At 43.9% G+C, this 18,773-nt stretch overlaps 1 protein-coding gene across 1 annotated transcript in view; it reads right to left on the bottom strand.

Moving 5' to 3' along the window:
* Positions 1 to 3,159: 3,159 nt before the first annotated feature.
* Positions 3,160 to 18,773, bottom strand: part of LOC114624584 (5-hydroxytryptamine receptor 5B) — a 17,711-nt gene continuing 2,097 nt past the window's right edge. Inside the window, exon 2 of the mRNA XM_028771528.1 lies at positions 3,160 to 3,907. Within this exon, the coding sequence (XP_028627361.1) occupies positions 3,572 to 3,907 (336 nt within the window). The 3' untranslated portion in view covers positions 3,160 to 3,571. The remainder of the gene's footprint in view (positions 3,908 to 18,773) is intronic.

Genomic DNA, 18,773 nt, shown 5'->3' with positions numbered 1-18,773 from the left:
TCCAGGGCATCTTGCATGACAGGTAAACAGTATAACAATCCCCAGCACGGCCTCCCCCCCCCCCCATCAACCTGGTCCCCCCCCTTTGGGGGAGGGGCTTATTTTCTTTGGAGGTGGTAGAGACTTTCTGAGACAGGGTTTATCTGTGTAGCCCTGGTTGCTTGGAATTCACTTGTAACTATGCTGGATGCAACTCAAAGATCCGCCTGCCTCTTCCTCCAGAGATCCCAGATTAAAGGCAAGTGTTACCACACCCAGCTAATCTGTTTCCTTAACAAACAAAGCTCTGCAGTCAGAAGCAGTGCAGAGGCAGCGATTCTTGAATTTTAATTTGACCATATCTAGAATTAACTGAAACCCAAATGACTGGGCTCACTTGAGAGAGAAATTAAATCACTTGAAGTGGGAAGACCCACTTCTAATCCAGATCTTTGAGGTGGGGTAATGAGCCTTATCCAGAACTTTTGAGGTGGAAAAATCCACCATAATGTGGACCTCACCTTCTAGAGTTGACATGCAAGAAAAAAGATCTCTCCCCTGCCCCTCCTAGTTTGCTGTCCTTGCCTGCTTGTTCTCACTGGCAAGTCCATTCCTTCACTGGCATTAGAACCTACTTCTGTGGGACTCTGTTATATACTGAAGATAAGATGAAACATCCAGCCTCGTGGGCTGAACAACTACTGGATTCTTGGACTTTCCATTCATAGGCAGCCATTGTTGGACTAGCTGGACCACAGCCTGTAGTTTATTCTAATCCCCTTTACATATATACATAAGAAAATATTTCTTCTGTAAGTTTTGTTACTCTAACTAATACAGGCAGCTGGGCCTCTGAGGCCAACCCTTCATAGTAGCCCAGGACCCAGGACCCAAGACCCAAGACCCAGGACCCAGGACCCAGGACCCAGGACCCAGGACCCAGGTCAGGACCCAGGACCCAGGCAAATGAAGCCAGCTGCCTTTATTAGCCACTCTGAAACGCTGGCCTCATTTGGTGGAAGAACTTTGAGTGAACTGGGGAGGCTGACTGTGTACTTTCGTATGTGTAACGGGAATGAGCTGAAGCTGCTCTAGGGTTGTCTGTACCTCATGAGAATCACATTACAACCTTCCTGCTACACTCGGGATACAAAAAATAGGAACAGTACCTCTGAACAATTAGCATCCTCCAGCAGCCGTACCCATTTCACCTGGAACCTTCTGTGTGTTGTCTCTCCCACCCCCTTAACTTGCCAGCTCCTCTTGTTGGTTTTTATAGTCCAACTTGACACAAACTTAGAGTCACCTGGAAAGAGGAAGCCCCAAATAGAAAATTGTCTCAGTGTGGCCTGAGGCTATTGATCTGGGAGGGCCTGGCCAACAATGGGTAGCCCCATCCCTAGACCAGTGTCTCTGGTCTGTATATAAAGCTAGCTGACCGTAAGCTAGAGGGGAACTGGTAAGCCATGTTCCTCCATGGTTTCTGCCTCAGCTCCTGCCCTGACTCCCCTCAGAAAAGCATGTTACCAAGTATCAACTGAATTACCAAGTGAAAGCTGATCCCTGCTTCGTCCAACTGCAGTGCATTAGTTATTTTTCTTCAGGCTGTGATTAAGTATCTGACAAAAGCAAATTCGGGGAGGAAGGGTTCATTTTGTCTCACAGTTCCAAGGGATACAGTCCATTACAGTGAAAAAGCATGGCAGTAGGAACTTTGGAAGTGTCTGGTCACATTGTAGCCACTGTCAGGAAGCCTAGAAAGAGGGATCCTAGCTCACAGGATGATGCCATCCATACTCAGGGTGTGTTTACCCACCTCTGTTAAACTAATCTAGAAACTCCCACAGTTAAAATTCCTAGAGTTGTATTTCCATGGTGATTCTGAATTCTATCACGCTAACAATCTACATTAACCATTGCATCTCCAGGAAAAGAACTACAACTAATGTTAAAATATTACTTAAGAGTGATTGTATGTCTGTGTGTGTACACACGAGCACATGTATGAGTGTACGTGTGCTTGCTGGCTCCTGTATGCCAGAAGAGGACATTAGATACCCTTGGAGCTGGAGTTACAGGTGTATATCAGCTGCCTGACAAGTATGCTAGAAATGGAACTTGGGTCCTCTGCAAGAGCAGCAATCACTCTTAACCTGTTTACCATCTCCACCCAAATGCTACTAGTCTAAGGCAGGGAAGTCCTCTACTTACTCAGCGTATTTATAAACAGATGTCCAAAACATTTGTGACCTGTTAGGGGACACTGCTAATACATGCCCAGCAAAGACAGGATCCCTGGCCACTTGAGTAAGAGGGGCATCACGGGAGTTCCTGCTACTCTTTCTGTTTCTTCAAATAGTAGAAGGAAAGACAGAGTTTGAAAAGTAGCATCATCCTTTCTGAGACTGAGACATCTTGACATGGAGCTTGTCCAAGTAAAAAGATGAAAATCCAGGATTCCTGGAAGTGTGGTAAGATTCTGAACCAGCTTGGGGACCATTTGCCTCTGTTCCTGCTCAGTGAGGATCTTCATTGTTATTGATATATTCAACCAACCATGTCAGGCAGTCAAGAGAACCTGCCTTCCAGAGGGACTGGAATAGGGTGAAGGCACACAAGAACTTGAATTCATCAGCTGATTCAATACGCTAGTTAAAGCAAGGAAGGATTCAGAGTGGTGGGTTTGATGGTGGCTACATTGTTACACTGAGAAGCTAGGGAAGGCCTCAGCCACTAACCAGGGACAGAGTCACATGGAAACCTGGGCGACAATTCCAAGCAGACAAAATAGTAAAAAGACACATGCCCAAGAGAGTTTGAAGACCCGTGTTGGGAACCTTTGAAGGTTTTAAGAGGAAAAAACTCTCATGGGGCTCCCTCTGGAAATGATTGACTGTCGGAAGGTAAGGGCAGATTCAGGTAGTGCGATTACAAGACTACTGTAATGATTTACAGTAATGATGTAATTGATGTAATTGTCATCCTATTGTGCCAGGAAGCATTCATGAATCTCAAAAGACCACAAAAGAGCCGTTTCCAATGCAATCACATTGGGATCTCTTTATTAGAAGCTTAACCCAAGCTAAGGTTCTCCTCCAACCCAACCTTGGCACAGCAAGACAGGAAGGTGGAGCAGCCTTGAACCCTCAGCAGGAAAAGATTTTATAGGAAATGGGAGCAAGTGGCTATGTCAAGGAGACAGTCTCAGGAAAGCCCTGAGAGACCCTCACTGAAGGACATAGTACTAAATATCGTGAAAACAAACCAACTTTGTCACATGTCTAGTCTAACAAATGAGAAGTAATACCTCAAATACATCCTAAACGGGTTTGGCAGGATTTCCACCTAGTGTAGAAATGTAGCACAATTCACTAGTAATGTCTCTCATGTCCTTCTGTAGAAGTCATGGATATGTTTGCCAAACAGTTGTCAACCTTCATGAGAATTCTTCAACATTCCAGGCCCAGTGGTAAGACTTGGAGTATCTCCAGCGGGCTGTGGGTGGTGGGGAGAAGCCCCAGGTCTCTGGTGAAATGAGGATTACACATCCTTTTTTTTCCCCAGGTCTTCTCTTTTATCTCCCCAGCCCTTCTTAACTCTGCTTAGTAAAGAGGCTCTTGAAAGCATTGTTGTAGTTCTTATTAAAGGCTGTGTAAATCAAGGGGTTGAAGAAGGAATTTGAATAGCCGAGCCACAGGAATATGCTTTTCCAGATGGGTGGCAGGCTGCAGGCACAGAGCGGGCTGATGAGCTCCGTCAGGAAGAAGGGGATCCAACACAGCACAAACACTCCAATCAAGATCCCCACCATCATGGCTGCTCGCTTCTCCTTCTGCTCCCGCCACGAGTCTCCGCTTGTCTGGAAGGTCACTGTTGCTCTGCAACGTGCTGTGAACACCATCTCAGACTCCTGAGGTATTTCCTTTGCCTCGAAACAAAGGAAATATGAAATTAAAACAACAGAACAGGGGAACAAGCTGAACTAAAAAAAAAAAAAAGTCAGTGATTCTCAGTTCTGTCAGAGAATTAAAGTCACAAGGCTCAGGTGCTGTTTAAAAGATAAAACACACTGTGAATCCAGAGACTCATGGCTGAGGGAACAGGCAGCCACAAGCAGGAACCAGTGCACAAGGACAGAGAATAATAAATGTGACTGGCGGGGTGCTGGAAGCTCCACATGGACATATCTGATTGCTAAAATCTCCAGATGTGGCTGTGCATTCAATAATGTGTTTGCTATGCAAGATGAGGACCAGAATTGAATCCTCAAAACCCATCTGAAAATCCCAGCATGATGACATATGCTTGTAATGGGGAGTGCGGGGGAGGTGGAGTCAGGAAGATCTCTGTGGTTCATTGTCCATCCAGTCTAGCCAAACTGGTGAGTTCCATGGTCAGTGAGAGACCCTGTTTCAAAAACCCAAGGTGAAGAGGGCTGAGGAGGTGGCTCAGCAGTTCAGATTATGAATCAGCAGTACAGTCATGAATATTGTAGTTTAGATCCCAGCATCCTACGTGTACCTGCAACATCAGATCTGAGGGCGTGGAGACATAAGGATTGCTCAGCCTGCTGGCTTCCGGCCTAGCTGAGAAAATATGAGCCCCAGGTTCAGGGTGAGACCACGCCTTAAAAGAGCAGATAGTAATAGAGGATGCCTGACACTCTCATCTTGCATCTACACACAGACATGGGTACACACGGGTACACATGCTCTCACATAGATACAAACACACCCATCATTTTAAAAAAACAAGGTGGAGAGTGACTATGGAAGATACCTAATGTCAACCTTTGTCCTCCATACATACATGGGTGTACATGCGCGTGCGCGCGCATGCACGCGCGCACACACATACACACACCAAAATGCCACAGCAGAACTCACCCAGAGAAGGAAGTGGGCAGTGGAATACACACTTCTCTAAGTTTGCACTGTCAGGAATTCTGCCCTGTACTTGAAGCAAACAGTGTGAGGAGACCACTTTGTGCTTTCTGAGTGTGATCAGAAGATCTGTTTTGGAATCCATCAGATCATGTTATTGTTCCGAACAAAGTTTAGCATTGGGAGAAATCTAATATACCTTGGAGAAGATTAACATTAAACCAAAACATCCTTTTACCTTACAGTCCCACATGAGGAGAGGTCAGACCAATAAGCATGAGTAAAGTTTACAGTCCACAACATTGATACCCCCCAAAATAAGTTTTATGTAGGATCTGGACCTTGAACTCAGATTCGAACCTTTGCACAGTGTCCCTGTTTACTTTTCTGTTACTTCAATAAAACATTCTCATGAAAAGCAACTTGAGGAGGAAAGGATTTATTTAGTTTGCACCTCCATGTTAACTGTCAGCCCCTAAGTCAGGTCAGGAACACAACAGGCACTGAAGCAGAAAACATGGAGGAATGAAGTTTACTTATACAGCCAGGGCCCCCTTGCCTAGGGGATGGTGTTGCCCACAGTGGGCTGGGAACTCCAACATCAATCACCAGTCAAGACACTTTCTCACAGGAATGACTACAAACCAATGATACTGAGGCATTTCTTTATATGAGGTTCCCGCTTCCTAGGTGACTCTAGGATAGGTCTAGTTGACAAAGGGTAACCAGCACGTACAGCAAACACTTTGCCCCTTAGCAGTCTCCCCAGGCTCTGCTTATCCTTTAATGACCATGAAATCTGTAATGATGTCCTCTTTTTCATTTCTGAGATTAATTACTGACATTTTTTTCCTTAGCCTATCTTGAATTTTACTTTATAACAGATCACTTTTTAAAAACAGCTTTAGGATTTATTGATTTTCTCCATTAATTTCTAGCTTTTTTTTGTTTCTATTCTTACTCTTCCTTTAGAATTTCCTCTTTCCATCTTGCCTCCTAAGGTAGAAATTTACATAGGCAGCATTGAAGGGGAACCAAAAACTGGGAGGATTAGCATTACTTGACCTCAAAACATACTAAAGGGTCTGGATCTATGGATCAGTGGTTAAGAGGCCCTTGCAGAGCTCTGGAGTTCAGTTACCAGCACCATGACAAGCAGCTCATAATTCCCTGTAGCTCCAGTTGCAGGGGATCTGGTACCCTGTTCTGGCCTTTGTGCAAACTTGCACACACATGCACAGTTATACACACATGCACACAGTTACACAGAGACATGTTATACACATAAATAAAACTAAATGTTTAAAATAATACTATAAAGCTTTAGTAACCAAGAGTATGTTATATTGTTATATTGGCAGAAGAACATAGAAATACAGTAGATCAATAGAACATGGAGAGTCCAATAATAAACCTACATATATATATATATATATATATATATGCTACACATATATAGTGTGTGTGTGTATGTGAGTGTATGTGTATAAGTTTGTTTGTGTGTGTGTGTGTGTGTGTGATGGTTCAGTTGTCAACTTGATGCAATCCACAATTACTTGGGAAGAGAATCTCAATGAAGGATTGTCTAGATAAAATTGTCCTTTAGGCATGTCTGTGAGTGATTGTCCTTATGACATTAAATGACATGGGAAGACCCATCATCACACTTCAGGAAGTACTAGGTTTGAGTCCTGGACTGTGTGAGAGCAGAGAAAGTGAGGGACATAGTAAGCATGAACGCCTTCATTTCTCTTGACTATAGATGTGATATCATCAACTGTTTTAAGTTCCTGTTGTCTTGATTTCCCTCATGAGGATGTACTGGAACCCAGAATAGGAATCTAAAATAAACCATTTCTCTCCATAGTTTTTTTTTAGTTTTTACTTATTTATGATGTGAACAGTGTTCAGCCTGCATGTATGCATGCCTGAAGGTCAGAAGAGGGCATCTGAGCTCATTATAGATGTGATTTCTGGGAACTGAACTCAGGACCACTGGAAGAGCAGCCTGTGTTCTTAACCTATGAACCATCTCTCCACCCGTTCAAAGTTGTTTTTTGTTGGGTATTTTATGAAAGCAATAGAAATGAAATTAAGACATATAGCCAGCTGATCTGTGACACGGGAGCAAAGGTAATACAATGGATAAAAATGCTTTCAACAAGTGAAGTTGCAACAACTAAACATCCTCCCCACCTTCATACAACATGCTACAAAACAGTTCAGAGTAAATAGAAATTCCTAGGAAATACTGTGGGAGAAAATCTAGATAAGTTTGGATTCATAGTGACTTTTTAGATATAATACTGCCGGTACATTCATTAATCAATGTGCCACACATCAATATGCTAAAATTCTCTGCTCGCTAGAAAACATTGTCAAGAGGATAAAAAGACAACTGAGGGGGAATAATTCCAAGAAAACAAACAAGAAGTCAGGAAGTAAATGGCCATTATCTAAAATATACAAAGATTTTTAAAACTCATGAATGTGAACTGGGCCGAGGAGATGGTTCAATGAGTAAAGTACTTTTTTGGGAATGTGTGGACCCATCTACACATTCCCCAGAACCCACAGAAATGTTAGGTAGGCATGAAGACTCGTCTGTAATTACAGCTCAGGCAAAAATAGACAGAATCCCTTGGACAAGATAGATAGCAAAACCAGCTGAATCCCCTCAGCTGTGATAGCAAGACCAGCTGGATCCCCTCAGCTGCGATAGCAAGACCAGCTGGATCCCCTCAGCTGTATAACAAGACCAGCTGATGGATGGAGAGATGTCTCAGTGGTTAAGTGCTCTTACTACTCCTGCAGAGGACCAGACTTGGTTTCCATCACCCATATCAGGTGGCTCATTCTAACTCCAGTTCCAGGAAATCCATCACCCTCTGCTGGCCTCCTTGGGCACTGCACACACATGTGAATACCTAACACACATGATTTAAAATAATAATAATAATAAAAAGATGAGCCAAAAAGCAAGTGCTCCTTGGGAGACCATGTCTCAATATATAAGGTGGACAAAGATTAAGAAAGATATCCAGTGTTAACTTCATTTGTCCACACACATGCAAACATACACACATTCCAAAAAAAGAATATAAAATAATCTATTTTAAAATAGGAAAATAAACTTTTAACAGATACATCACTAAATAAATTTATACCTCTATATATCTTGGGCTAGAAAATGACACTGTGGGTAAAGATACTTGATGCCAGGCCTAAATGTGGTGGTTTGAATGAAAATGGCTCCTATAGGCCCATGGGGAGTAGCATTATTGGAGGTGTGGCCTTGTTGGAGGAACTGTGTCACTGGGTGTGGGCCTTGAGGTTTCAGCAACTCAAGCCAGGCCTAGTGTCTCTCTCTCTTTCTGCTGCCTGCCGATCCAGATGTAGAACTTTTGACTCTTTCTCTAGTACCATGTGTGCCTGAGTGCCACCTTGCTTCCTGCCATGACAATAATGGAGTAATCTCTGAACCTGTAAGCCAGCCCCAATGAAATGTGCCATGGACAGAATCCCTTGGACAAGATAGATAGCAAAACCAGCTGAATCCCCTCAGCTGTGATAGCAAGACCAGCTGGATCCCCTCAGCTGTATAACAAGACCAGCTGATGGATGGAGAGATGTCTCAGTGGTTAAGTGCTCTTACTAAAAACTGCCATGGTCTTTGTGTCTTTTCACAGCAATAGAAACCCTAACTAAGACACCAAGGATCTGAATTTGATGCCCGAGGTCCACAAGGTAGTAAGTGGGAATGGCCTACAGAAAGTTCTTCTGTGACCTACACATATACACACCACAAACAAACAAACAAACATAAATAAATAATACATAAACGTAGTTTTAAATTTTTACAAGAAAACATAAATGTCATAATAGGTCATCTTATAGGTGCAAATCAAACATCAATCTATTAAATCCACTAAACATTTATTAGAGCCGGGCGGTGGTGGCGCACGCCTGTAATCCCAGCACTTGGGAGGCAGAGGCAGGCAGATTTCTGAGTTCGAGGTTAGCCTGGCCTACTGAGTGAGTTCCAGGACAGCCAGGACTACACAGAGAAACCCTGTCTTGGGAAAAAAAATATTAGAAAGGCAAAGTGTGTAGCTAGCATAGCTCAGCTGGTAGAGTGCCTGATGAGCCTGCACTAAGCCCTTTGTTCTGTCCCAGCACCATACAATTCAGGCCTGCAGCACACGCCTGTGATCCCAGAAGACAGGAGGTGGAGGCTGAAAAATCAGTTATCCTCAACTACATAGTGAGTTTGAGGTCTCCCTGAAATACTTGAGACTCCCTCTCAAAGAGTGGAATAACAGAGCCCAAAGGCTAAGCACCAGAGAAGTGTGAGCCTCATCTCTCCTCAAAGAAGCTTCTTTTTTTGCAGCAGCAGGAGGTCATTACTGGAAGCTACAACTACTCAAAATGCAAATAATAATTGACCATGTGAGTCTCAGCTCCAATTGCTAGTCTACAACACAGCTCCTGCACCTAAAGCTCAGGGAACCTTGAAGAAAGGAAGGTGGTAAAATTGGAAGAGCCAGAGGGCCAGGAAGTCTGCTGCAACTCTGTGCTTTCTTGCTATGACAGGGAAGCTCTACCCACAGAATGTGAGCAAGACAGCTGCCTGAACAAGAGCTAAACAATTCCAACAATATCTGGTATGCCAACATGGGCTGAGGAAACCCATGGGGCCCCATCCCTAGATAACGAGCTACTAGCAATTAACAATGCTGAGAGAGGAAGTCGGCTTACCCAGGAATGAACCTCTGATTGGTTATCTAGTAGCAAGTGGTCAGCCCTAGAAACTCATACACAGTCAACAATGAGTGGACTCAGCTGGTGCAATTTAAATATTTACTTGTTTATATGTAATGACAACAGTTAAGGAAGAGGGGGCCCCATAAATTTGGAAGAGAGGGACACAGGAAGAATAGGAGGAGGGAGGGAAGGAAAGGGAAGTGATATAGTTATATTTTCATTAAATTTTTTTAATTTAAGAAATAAAAATAAACCATGATGGAGGCTCTCACCAGTTTTGATGACAAATGAAAACTGCTGTTTAAAAGGGCTTATCAATTAAAAAAAAAAAACAATATCTTGCGCCTCATTTTGTCAGGCTGGCCTCAAACTCACTATTTATGTGAAGATGGCCTTGAATTCCTGCCCCTCCTGCCCCTACCTCCTTCTGGAATTACAAACATGCACCATCATGCCCAGTGTATGTGGTACTGGGGAATCACGCGCAGGAACTTGTGAATACTATAATACCATATGATTAAGCCAACACAAGACTATTTTAGACTTGCCAAACACTTCTCCAGTTATATTTGAGGAACCTACTATAATCCTTAAAACATGGTGAAAAATCTATTGAAAATGTTATGTTGCTTGTTGTGTGTGCATGGGTGTGTATTTGCTTGAGGTAAGGTCTAAAACATTCCTCAGAAGAGAAAATAAAAGCTTGACGACAAGAATAAAAGCTTTTGTGGTAGACCCATGGTTGAGACTCGGCAAGCTCCTCTGCCTCTTCAAGCCTGGTAGCCCTTCTGTGAAGCAGACTGATGAAAGTCTCCCCAAGGCTTCAAGGAAGATGAGCATTGGATACATGTTCCATGTCCAGAGAAGCCCCCCACTCACATGCATTCACCCATTCCCTATTCACGGTGGAGACTTGGGACTGTACTTGAAGCCACCAATGGAGCAGACACAGTCCTGGCCCTTACAAAGTCTGCTCTAGAGAGACAGACAGTCTGTCCACATTAACACTGGAATATATTGTATAACTGCTATGGTAAATGGATTCCTTATAAATAATGTAATGACTCTGCTTTGCCTAGATTAAAAAACAAACTCTAAATGCCTTTGTATCATAAATTAGTTATAGATGGGGATATGACTCAGTGGATAAAGCACTTGCCACACAAGTTCAGATTCCTAGCACCCATGTAAACGCTGGCCAGGCATGACAGTCCTCCTGTAATCCCAGCAAGGGAGATGGAGAAAGCAGATCCCTCCCTTGAGGAAGCTGGCTAGCTAGACTGACTAAATTAGCAAGCTCTGGGTTCAAATGAGAGACCCTGTCTTACTATATATGGTAGAGAGCAAGCAGTCAACCAAGACACTCCTGGCTTCCATATTCACAGGCACACACATGGCACGTGCACCCCTGCACTTGAAAACTAGCAAATACACACTCATGCACACATGTGCATATATAGGCAAAAATAATAATAATTAGCTACCATTTCTACATATTCTCTCTGTGTCTCTCTCCATCCCCTCCCCCACTTCTCCTGTTTGCCTCTTAAGTAACTAGTCCTGAAAGAACTCTCCTATGATCCGCTGAACTCACCCATGACTCCCTGTATTAAGACCTTCCATTCCCCTTTTATAGCAATTTGGGTGGTTTGTGTGTGCTGCCTGAAATAGAAGAAGAAACTATATCTTTTTAATACAGGAGATACCTAGCATCAGCACCTGCTCCCTGGCAGTACCCAGGAAATAGCTGTTTAACTAATGGCTTGGTGTCATAGCACAATGGCTTGTGTCTGCCTCTCTCTTCTTTTTTGGTAGATACCAAGCAGTAAGTGTTTCCAGTTTTTCTTCCAGACCCAACTGGGAGCAACTATCAGGACCACCAGAGGACTAAGGACATTGGACTTCATTCTCAGTCCATCCCCTCTCACTGGGAGTAGCACTCCTAAAGACAAGCACTAAAGGATTTCCAGGTGGCCTGGCTTTGGAGTTAGAATTGATCTCAGGCCTACCTTCAGATGCTGCCTTCTGCTCCCTCTTCTCTGCTTCAGTTAATATGGAACAATCACTAAATCAGCCTAAACATAGATGCATGAAAATCTGGCCAAAAGAAGAGGCTTTTCCTTTGGCAGTGTCCACCCCAGCATCCACTCCACATGTCACCTGACGAGACACTATAAAGAGGCAAAAAATTCCTGCAGTAAGACAGTCTCCAGGATGTTAGGGACGTAGTTCATTTGGGAAAGTGCTTGCATTGTCAATGGGAGGACCTGAGTCTAAGCCCGTCCTTCCTCCTCTGGCTTGTATTTTTGGGGGTTTGTTGCTGTGGGGGGTGGGGGGGGGGGGGGTGGCAGGAGCCCATAAGTACATAACTTGTACCTATGATCCCAGTGATAGGGAAGGGGAGACAGGGAGATCCAAGGAGACCTTGTCTCAAAGAGCCTCAGAAACACCCTTCCCATCTCAACCCCCACAAAGGAGTCTCTTTCTCCTGGAATTGCAGGCACCAGCTGAGAAGCACCCCATCTATAATGAGCTGTTTCAACTTTTCCCAGCGTCCAGAAGTGGGATGCATGTCAGCCTTCCCTTTAGAAGAGACATCCTGGTTGTGATGGCGCCTTCCTTTACTCCCAGCACTTCAGAGGCTGGGGCAGGTGGATCTCTGAGTTTGAGGACAGCCTAGTCTACATAGAGTTCTAGGCCAGGCAGAGCTACACAGTGAAACCCTGTTAGGGGAGGGGAGCACAGCTCTTGTCTAAGAAGCCCAAGGCCCTGTATTCACTCCTCAGCTCCGAGCGCAGGGGACAAAATTACAGAAAAGATCAAAATGAAAATCAAGGCCACTAGAAACAAGACTGGTCCATGGCAAAGCACAGACCAACATCAGGTACCACAAAGGTCTAAGGGATAAACAGTTGTATCCTGAAATCATGCTATTAATGCTTAGCCATCTCTTTAGAGAGGGACAGCATTCACAGAGGAAGAAAGTGGCTGCCCTTTCCCTCCTCCTCCCAGTCAGGACGTGCTTATTAGTGGACACTTTCCCAGCCATCTTTTTTCCCATCTAAGGAACCTCCCAGGCACTTCAGTCTGTCCACCATAGAATCGAAGGTGTAAGAAATGGATGGGGTGAATTAAGTTCAAAGAGCTTTGGAGGGAAGAGAAAACGCAGGTCTACTGATTAAATACATTCATTTAAAACAGGCCAGCTCCACCAGGGAAGCAGAGAGCGCAATATTCCCCTGCACTGTCAAAACATGTGTTCAGACGCTCAGTTTTCACAGTGTTCCCTCCTGAACACAGTACGCCCCTCACAGAGGGGCACTGGAAGGGAAGGAAACTGCAGGAAGCAACCTCCAAGAAAGTAGAAAGGGCCGGGGTTTTAAGTCAATGGTAAAGTTTGGATGGCATACAGGAGGCTCTAGATTCAGTGGTCAGTAATGAAAGTAAGGGAGGGAGGAAGGGATGGAGAGAGGGAAAGAGAGAGGAGTCAATTCAGATCATTCAGTTTGACTTTTCCAGTTTAAAATATGATGCCCATCAAAAATCAGAAAGACAAAGCAGGGCGTGGCAGTGGACACAGGTGGATCCCCGAGGTTCAGCTGGCCGGCCAGCCTCGCCCACTTGTTAATGGAAAGGTGCTGTGGTGGGCACTAATCACTCGAACAAAACACTGCTAACTCATCCTCACGTGATCACGTGGACACAAGATCAACCCTGTGTGATCTTACAGGACCAGAAGCTCTACTGCAAAACCCCCAAAATCCAAAACATCCCCAAGTCTAAAACTTCTTGAATATCTACAAGTCACCAGCAGCAGAAAGGTCCGCTCCTGACTGTAGACAGGCTAAAAACAATAGATAAAAGGAAGTTCCAGCTACATCATGTCCTTTTCGTGGGTTTTTGCACTGACCTGGAGCTAACCAAGTAGGCTAGGCTGGCCAGCCAGTGAGTCCCAGGGATCCACCCATCTTCGTCTCCCTACCCCTGGGATTACAAGTGAGCACAACTACCCTCAGTCATTTTTTGTGACTCTGGGGGCCCAACTCAGGTCCTGTTCTCCCAGTGAAGGCAGTTTATTGACTGAGCTATCTTCCTAACCTCTGGAGTAGTTATTTCTAACCAAAGATGCCAGACCAAGGCTTGGAACACCCAAGGCTTTGTCTGCTCTGCAACTGCCAAACTCCAAACTTCATCCCAAAATATCACTTACCAGAGCACAGAGGATACCTATCATGTCTGACAACTCAAAAGGGGAAAATTTCTCAACTGTTCCTCATGTGTAAAAGAAATGGTTTTCTTGTAAAAATAAAAGCAGAACACAGTTGGCTTGATATAAATAAGCCATCCTGTTAAGTGTGGTAAAATACACACATACACACACCACATTCACACATATACACACTCACCACATGCACAGATACATACAGTCAAATACATATATACACATACACCCACACGTACATGCATACATCTACACATACACATATGCATACACAAATATACAATTTGGCTACACTCTTGGGTAACACTTGTTACAACTCTAATGTTTCCACAGATTTTGTTGTTGAGAGTTCAATAGCTCTGCAAAGCTAGAGATCCACTGAGGTTAATGCTTAGGAAGGGAAACTGTAAGCAAGTACATTAATTGAGATTAGATTACATTTATGTTTCAGCTTTAATTTCATCTTGTCTTGGATGAGAGGAGATATTACTAGTTTGGTCGGTAAGGAACTAGGATCCTGTGGCTCCTGATGTCATTTCTGTTGGGATAAAATACCCTGACACCACACACACACACACACACACACACACACACACACACACACACACAAAACTTTAGGAAAGAAAGCTATGTATTTTTATGATTCCAGGTTCCAGTCCATCATAGTACAGAAGTCACAGTGGCAGGAGCTTGAAGTGACTAGTCACATCATATCCACAGGCCAAAGCAAAGAGAGATAAACGCATCCAGGCCTGCTTGCTTGCTTTCCTCTCTTATACAGTTTAGGACTCCTGTCTAGGGAATGGGGCCGGCAAACAAGAGCTGAATCTTCTGGCATCAGTTAACTTAAGTAAGACAATCGCTAGAAGACATGCCATAGGCCAACATGATCCAGACAATTTTTCAATTAAGACTCTCTTTCCATGTTATTCTAAGTCATTTCAAAGTTGACAGTTAAAAACTAACTGTCAAGCTAAAACTGTCCAGTGGAAAAAGGACAGCATTTTCAACAAATGGTGCTGGTTCAACTGGAAGACAACATGTAGAAGAATGAAAATTGATCCATTCTTATCTCCTTGTACAAAGCTCAAGTCTATGTGGATAAAGGACCTCCACATAAAACCAGATACACTGAAACTAATAGAAGAGAAGGTGGGGAAAAGCCTCGAATACTTGGGCACAGGGGAAAAGTTCCTGAACAGAACTCCAATGGCATATGCTCTAAGATCGAGAATTGACAAATGGGACTTCATAAAATTGCAAAGTTTCTGTAAGGCAAAGGACACTGTCAATAGGACAAAACGACAACCAACAAATTGGGAAAAGATCTTTACCAATCCTTCATCTGATAGAGGGCTAATATCCAATATATACAAAGAACTCAAGAAATTAGACTCCAGACAACCAAATTACCCTATTAAAAAATGGGGTATAGAGCTTAACAAAGAATTTTCAACGGAAGAAACTCGAATGGCCGAGAAGCATCTAAAGAAATGTTCAGCATCCTTAGTCGTCAGGGAAATGCAAATCAAAACAACCCTGAGATTCCATCTCACACCAGTCAGAATGGCTAAGATTAAAAACTCAGGTGATAGTAGATGCTGGCGAGGGTGTGGAGAAAGAGGAACACTCCTCCATTGTTGGTGGGACTGCAAGATGGTGCAACCACTTTGGAAATCAGTCTGGCGGTTCCTCAGAAAATTGGACATAGCATTACCCGAGGATCCAGCTATACCACTCCTAGGCATATACCCAGAAGATGCTCGAACATATAACAAGGACATATGCTCAACTATGTTCATAGCAGCCTTATTTATAATAGCCAGGAGCTGGAAAGAACCCAGATGTCCTTCAACTGAGGAATGGATTCAAAAAATGTGGTATATTTACACAATGGAGTATTACTCAGCTATTAAAAACAATGAATTCGAGAGGTTCCTAGGTAAATGGATGGAACTAGAAATTATCATCCTGAGTGAGGTAAGCCAATCACAAAAGAAGACACATGGTATTCACTCACTGATTATTGGATATTAGCCTAGAACCTTGAAATGCCCAAGATGCAACTCACAGGCCACATGAAGCCCATAAAGAAGGAAGACCAAGTGAGGGTGATTCGGTCCTTCTTAGAAGGAGCAACAAAATACTCAAGGGAGCAAATATGGAGACAAAGTGAGGGACAGAAACTGAAGGAGGGGCCGTCTCAAGACCACTCCACCTGAGTATCTATCCCATGTGCAATCACCAAAGGTAGATGCTGATGTGGAAGACAGGAAGTGCATGCTGATAAGAGCCTGATATGGATATCTCCTCAGAGGCCTTCAAGAGTCAGACATATTCAGAGGCAGATGCTCACAACTAGCCATTGAACTGACCATGGGGTTCTCAATGGAGGAGTTAGAGTGAAGACCGAAGGAGCTGAAAGGGTTTGTGGCACCATGAGGAGAGCAACAATACCAACCAACCACAGCTCCCAGGGTCTAAACCACCAGCCTGGGAGCACTTAGGGGGGGATCCAGGGCTTCAGCTGAATATGTAAAAGTGGAGGGCCCTGCTGGGCATAGGTGGAAGAAGAGAACCTTGACCTCATGAAGGCTGGATGCCCCAGGGGGTGGGAATTTTGAGGGTGGGGAGGTGGGAGTGGGGGGGGTGTGGATAGAGGTTACATCCACAGAGAAGAAGGAGGAGGGGCGAGGGGATTGGAGGTTCCGAGGGGGTGGTGGGGGATGGGGTAAGGGGACAACATAGGAAATGTAAATAAATCATCCAATAAAAAAAAAAAAAAAAACTAACTGTCAGCTAGATGTGGTGGTGCACACCTTTAATCTCAGTTCTTGGCAGGCAGAGAAAGGCAGATCTCTGTGAGTTCAGGGCCATCCTGGTCTACATAGAGTTCCAGGACAACCAGCACTCCATAGTGAGACCCTGTCTCAAGATAGATAGATAGATAGATAGATAGATAGATAGATAGATAGATAGATCTGGTTATTTTCCTGGTTTCTCTGGCCAATATCTCACAAGATCAACTTGAGGAAGAAAGAAAGAAAGAATTTTTGCTTATAGTTCTCAGACACAATCTATCACGGTAGGAAACTATGATGACAAGAGTGGGTGGTGCCTGGTCACACTGCATCTGCATCCTTAGTCAGGAAACATGGGAGACAAGAAGAGCTGGGAGATCAGAGGCCATCCCAGGTGAGCCATTTCTTCTAGGTAGGCTCTGCCTCAGGCTCTGCCTCTTGAAAGACTTCCCAACCTTCCCAGTGCTTCATGGCTCCCCCAGCTGGGAGTCAGGTGTTCAAACACATGAGCTTATGGGAGACATTTCACTTTCAGATCAGGAAGGAGATAATACTCTGCATTTTAGAAATTAAGACCCAGACTGGAGGAAGGTTTTCCCCAGACCCTACCACCAAAGAGTAACTTAGCACACTGCTAGACCTTCCGGTTGGAGTTCTCTCTCCCCATCATAGGCTACTTCTCATTAGCCAGCCAGCTGACCTTCTATCTCTTCATATCCCTGGTCTACATGGGTTGGGTCTGAAGCGAATAGTAAGGGCTAGGGATGGCATTAAGTGGCAGTGTTCTTGCCTGGCATGTGCAAGGTCCTGGGTTTGATCTCCAGCAATGCAACACCAAGCCCAAATAAATAAAAAAAAAATAAAGAAATAAAGACTGTTTCTTCTACCAAAATGAGGAGTACAGTCAGGCTTGGCAAACCTTCCAGGCATCTATTCCACTGTGATTTTCCTAGGTGCATAACTGGATTGATGTAGCTATTAAAAGTCAGCCATACCCCTGCAATCAGACAGAGAAGCTATAATCACCCCAGGCAGTTCCGAGGGACCTTTCAAAGAACATCATTAATTCTGAATAAAGCTCTCCTTTCCAGCCCTTTCCAATTATAGACTTGACATTCCTGTTTTGTGTTAAAAGAATTCCTCTGCCATTTAATTAAACTGAAATGAATCTACTTTTAAAATCTCATGTACTTGTCTGCTAGCTTACTATCTGAGCTGACATGGAAAAGTAAAACAACAGCCTTTCCTAGCTCACTAATGTTGACACATTTCCTGGTCTGCACACTGTGTGTGTACATGTATGTGTGTGTACATTGCATTTGTGTGTATGTGCACATGGGTATGTGTGCTTTCTATAATAGTTTTTGAGGCAGGGTCTCTCTTTAAGCCTGCAGCTCCTTCATTCAGCTAGACTGGTGGACTGTTGAGACATCCTTTCCTCGGTCACCCATCGTGAGCCAGGACAATGCAGATATCTTTGTGTTCTTTAGTTGGTGGGGTCTTCATCAGGGGCCTTATACAGTAGCAACTCTGACTGGGGTGTGACTCAGTTGGGAGAACACTTGCCCAGCAGGCATAAAGCTGTAACTTTCATTCCCAGAAGGACACAAGCAGGCATGGTGGTACTGCCTCTGATTTCCATACTTCTGGAGGTGACGGGAGACAGATCAGACATTCAAGGTCATCCTTGTTACTCAGGAAATCCCATGACAGTTTTCCATACCTGAGACTCTGCTTTAAAAATTAAATTAAATTAAAAGTAGTAACCAACTTGTTTAAAGATGAGAAAAGGGAGACACACAGGTATTACTGGATGTCTGGAACTGGAACTACAACTAAGTTTCTCTCTCCCAAATCTCTAGGAGACATCTCTGCATCTCTGGGATTGGGAAAAACAAACAAAGGGGGAAAATGAGTGAAAATGGAATTTTTGCTTTAAGCATACACAGAGAGAGACAGACAGACAGACAGACAGACAGACACACACACACACACACACAGAGAGAGAGAGAGAGAGAGAGAGAGAGAGAGAGAGAGAGAGAGAGAGAGAGAGAGAGATAACTGGTTGATGGACTGTGAAGTAGACCCTGGAGTCAATGTCAATAAAAAGTGAAAGCTACAGGA

This window comes from Grammomys surdaster, unplaced genomic scaffold (genome assembly GCF_004785775.1).
Source record: "Grammomys surdaster isolate TR1022 unplaced genomic scaffold, NIH_TR_1.0 208, whole genome shotgun sequence".
Classification (NCBI taxonomy): Eukaryota; Metazoa; Chordata; class Mammalia; order Rodentia; family Muridae; genus Grammomys; species Grammomys surdaster.
Note: the sequence above shows the minus strand (reverse complement) of the source record. Positions and strands in the feature narration are given on the sequence as shown.